Genomic DNA, 4,631 nt, shown 5'->3' on the forward strand with positions numbered 1-4,631 from the left:
GGCCAAATATACCCTTGTACTTTCGAAAATGATCTAAGAATACCCCTCATTATACTATTGAGCTATATATACCATTCCCGTCATACTTTGGAATAAATATACCCTTATTTTGGATGGAGTGATACGTGTCAGCACCAGATGAAAACGATCCATTTCATTTTTTTACCCGATCCATTTTAAAAAACCCACCACCTGACCCGCTTTAAAATTCAGTTTTTTAAAGCATATATTTTGTAAAAACTGAAAAAAAAGGAATTTGCAAAATATATATTTTTAAGTCTTTTCAGTTTTTTTAAAGTATTTTTTTTCTAAAAACTGAATTTTTTTTTTAAAAAATGCTTTAAAAACTGAAAAATATATATTCTGTAAAAACTGAAAAAAAAGAATTTGTAAAATATATATTTTTCAGTTTTTTTTAGTTTTTTAAAGTATTTTTTTGTAAAAATTGAAAAAAAAAAGATTTTGCAAAATATTTTTATTTTTTAAAAACTAATGCATATCTAGTCCACTGCTTTAGGAGAGTTTTTTTTTTCAGTTTTTTAAAACAAATTCTCAGTTTTTACAAAAATAATACTTTAAAAAAACTGAAAAGACTTAAAAATATATATTTTGAAAATTTCTTTTTTTTTTTCTAGTTTTTACGGAATATATATTTTTCAGTTTTTAAAGCATTTTTAAAAAAAATATTTTTTTTCAGTTTTTACAAAAAAAATACTTTAAAAAAACTGAAAAGACTTGAAAATATATATTTTGCATTTTTTTTTTCCAGTTTTTACAAAAAAAATCTAGTTTTTACAAAATATATGGTTTAAAAAAATTGAATTTTAAAACGGGTCGGGTGGTGGGTTTTTTAAAACGAATCTGGTAAAAAACTGAACTGGGTCGTTTTCATCTGGTGCTGACACGTGGCACTGCATCCAAAATAAGGGTATATTTATTCCAAAGTATGACGGGAAGGGTATATATATCCCAATAGTATAATGAAGGGTATTCTTAGACCATTTTCGAAAGTACATGGGTATATTTAGCCCTTTGCCGTAAAATCAACACAAGAAAGCTCTAATAATTTCTAGACGATAACTTAGATGGGTGGTGGTAAGATTCGAACTTAGGATTTCTACTTGCTCTGATATCATGTTGGAGTACATATATAATCAGAGGCGTATCCAGTATTTTAATAGTACTAGTTTAGTGTACGTGCATTGCACGTGTGCCCCGCGTAAGGTAAATATATGTGCAAGAATAATGTGTTTGACTATAAATACTTCATCCCGATTTTGTATTTTTTTTCTTATCAATTTAGCATTGATATATTTGTGATAATTTTTATATAAACTAATTTTGTATTACATTTTCTATTGTTGTAATTTCAAAGGGAAAATATTTAGAAAGAATTTGGAAAATTATAGTTTTCGAATAAGAAAAATGAATCTAGTCATCTAAAAATATTTAGGGTTATTCTCACCATTTCAATCTTATTTTGTTCCCTTCTTTTGATTCGTCTGCTTATTCTTATCTCAAAAAAGTTTATAAAATCAAATTGGCATGAGAACAATATAAAAAAAATATCAAATATATGAATAAAATTACATAGGAACATAAAAAATACTAAGCAACATGGAATTTAGATCAATAATTAAAGCGTAGATCATAGAATAATAGGATTATGTCATCATGCCAATAAAAAATTTAGAATAATTTTGAAATACATGGCAGATCAAAAACAATCTAAAAGACTAAAAGAATTCATTCCTACGCGCTTTGCGCGTGTACCACATATTAAGAAATTTAGAACTTTAAAAAGAATTATATAAATATTATTAAATTTTGTATACCTAACTGCAATTGTTAAGTGTCATTTAGAAAGTATTTTTAGCATTGGATGTTGATTAAAGAGTATAATGATTATAAATATATCTAATTATAGAATTTATTATAATGTTTTATATTTTGTTACTTAATTTTATAGTTTGAATATTTGATTAAAGGCTAATGACATACTATTTTATACCCGGACAATTAAACATAAATTTTCACAAAACAATTTCTCTATTTTTTATTTTTACTAAGATAATTAAATTTATAAACTAATTGGTTTTAATTTTATGACCGATTATATATCTGTAATGAAGAATAAAAAAATTGAAGGAAAGCCGATTGACACTATCTAATTTAGTTATAGCTTCCTACTAATAGTTTATTTCACTTACATTTTTTATTTAGATAATTAAATTATATAAAACTAATTGATTATAATTTTATACAACGAATAATTCAAACCTACAGCAAGTAATAGTTATGGTTTTACTTATTCTCTGTGAATATTTTCATTTTTGGTATTATATCACATAATTAAAATAAGGAAAGGATCTAATGTGCAAGATTTAGTTGAAATATTAAATAAATTTCCAATAAGATGTATGTGTTTGCATTAGTTTTTTTATTTCTTAAAGTAGCTTGAGATTGGTATCCGTAACTTTCAAGGTATTACGATTCAAAAGTATTTTGAGCGTAAATCCAACACTATATAATTTTTGTGGTGTGTTATTTTAAATTCAACTTAATCGTGCTTTTTATTTGTTTTATAATTATATAAATCTGATCTTTCCCTTTTTATCTAGTTTCAATTTGTAAAATAAATGTTAGTATATGAATGAAAAGACATATTTTACCTAAGAACCAATCATTTAATTAAATACTCAAACAAAACAAAAAATCAATCATACATATTATTATCTAATTGATGTAACATAAATTTGAATTTTAAAATATAGCTCATAAAAGATGCTCTAGTTTTACCACCATATTAATGACGTAAAGTTTCCATGTAAACTTTACATTTTTATGTCGACATGTTACACAATTCATGTTTGGAAAGGATTTGTATTAGTTATTATTTTAATTTTAATTGCATTAAAAGTCCTAAATATTTGGACTTCTTATATAGTACTATTTTAAATAAGGAAGGATTCAATATACAAAATTTTAGGTGATTATAAGATCCTAAATATATTAGGTAAATAATTAAATGATTATTTTATCCAATGTGAAGGAGTTCTTGGAGGGAGGGAGCCGAGAGTCTATCGGAAACAACCTCTCTACCTCAGGGTAGGGGTAAGGTCTGTGTTGTTGTTGTTGTAGTATATATAGCAAGCCAAAAGTCTTCGTCCATCCTATTACATAGATTTTTTATGTACTTCTACTTCCCTATAGATATATGATTTTATTAGTTTTTGTTATAGTGAAAGTTTCAGATGAATTTTATTACCTTTTTTTGGTACTTCATTTGTTGACAAATGTAAAATTTTTTGAGAGATTAGCCTTTTAATTTTGAAGTTCTCTTTCTCAACAAATACTTACAAACTATTATTATCAGTGATCTTACGCCGAGTAACCAAGAAAGAAAAGGCAACAATAAAGAAATAGAAGCATTTTTAATTAAAAAGTCTAAGGAAGTAAGCAGGGATCGAACTCCTTACCTTAGGGGCAAAGGTGCACTCATTGACTGTTAAGCCAAAGAGCTCACTTGAGCAATGAGTTCACAAATGCTTGTTTAAGAGCAAAATCGGGAAAATAAGTGTTATATATAGTTTAGGGCAGGAGCATGGGTTCACGTGACCCACCCCTCCCATATAGATACACCCCTATATATAATCATTTTATCTAAAAGTTTAAACTGTTAAATACTTATTTTTATTTGCTTAATTATATCTTCAACCATCTTAATCCGAGAATGTAACGGTGGATGTGTTAACCGACGAAAGTTTGCTCTTATAAATTCATGTACTTATAAAATCATTATATTTTCATTGGACATATCATGTTTCCATTTGGAACTGCATGTGAAATGTCATTAACCAAAAGAAAATAGTCATCAACTAGCTAGCTAGTGCACCCTAAAGCCAAGTTTTCATCCTCTATATAAGCCCTTAACCACATTCCTCAAAAACATCCATCCACAAAACAAAGATAGTAATAAAAAAGTCATTATATATATATAGCACTAGGAGTAATTGAGAGATAATGGAAGCAAAGCAAAAACTTGTCATTTTTGTGGCACTTGTGATGGTTGCATCCGTTGGAATTGAAATAGCGGCGGCAGGAGATTCATCGTGTGGTTTAAGCATTGCTGATCTAATGTCGTGTAAGCCAGCAGTATCTGGTCCTAAACCAATGCCACCATCTGAAAAATGCTGCACTGCTTTAGGCAAAGCAGATTTGCCTTGCCTTTGCACTTTCAAAAACAGTCCAATAATATCTACTTTCAAGATTAATGCAACTCTTGCCATGGATCTTCCCTCAAAATGCAATCTTAATTCTCCAAACTGCGCCGCTTAATTAATGATCGTACTCACCCCCCCCCCCCCCCCACCCCCCTTTCACTTAATGTTATTGGTTCTTTTCAATATCTATTGGCTTTGTTGTTTCTTTTTTTTTTCTTGGAAGATTAGACGTTCCTAGTGTCATCTTGCTGTCTTTCGTCTTAGTCTTTTTTATTTTTATTTTTTTTAAATAACTTGGAGTGGGGTTAAGATCGATTTCATGTTATGGTTGTGTTGATCACTCGAGACTTATGTTAATAAAGTTTGATGTTTTGTTTGTTGTTTTATGTCACGACATTTGATTTGGTT

At 27.9% G+C, this 4,631-nt stretch overlaps 1 protein-coding gene across 1 annotated transcript; it reads left to right on the top strand.

The window, feature by feature from the left end:
* Positions 1-4,023: 4,023 nt before the first annotated feature.
* On the top strand, positions 4,024-4,338 carry LOC104096516 (putative lipid-transfer protein DIR1). The gene has a single exon (XM_009602899.2). The coding sequence runs from the start codon at positions 4,024-4,026 to the stop codon at positions 4,336-4,338; it is 315 nt and encodes a 104-aa protein (XP_009601194.1).
* The last annotated feature ends 293 nt before the right edge of the window (positions 4,339-4,631 follow it).

This window comes from Nicotiana tomentosiformis, chromosome 1, assembly GCF_000390325.3.
Source record: "Nicotiana tomentosiformis chromosome 1, ASM39032v3, whole genome shotgun sequence".
In the NCBI taxonomy this organism is placed as follows: Eukaryota; Viridiplantae; Streptophyta; class Magnoliopsida; order Solanales; family Solanaceae; genus Nicotiana; species Nicotiana tomentosiformis.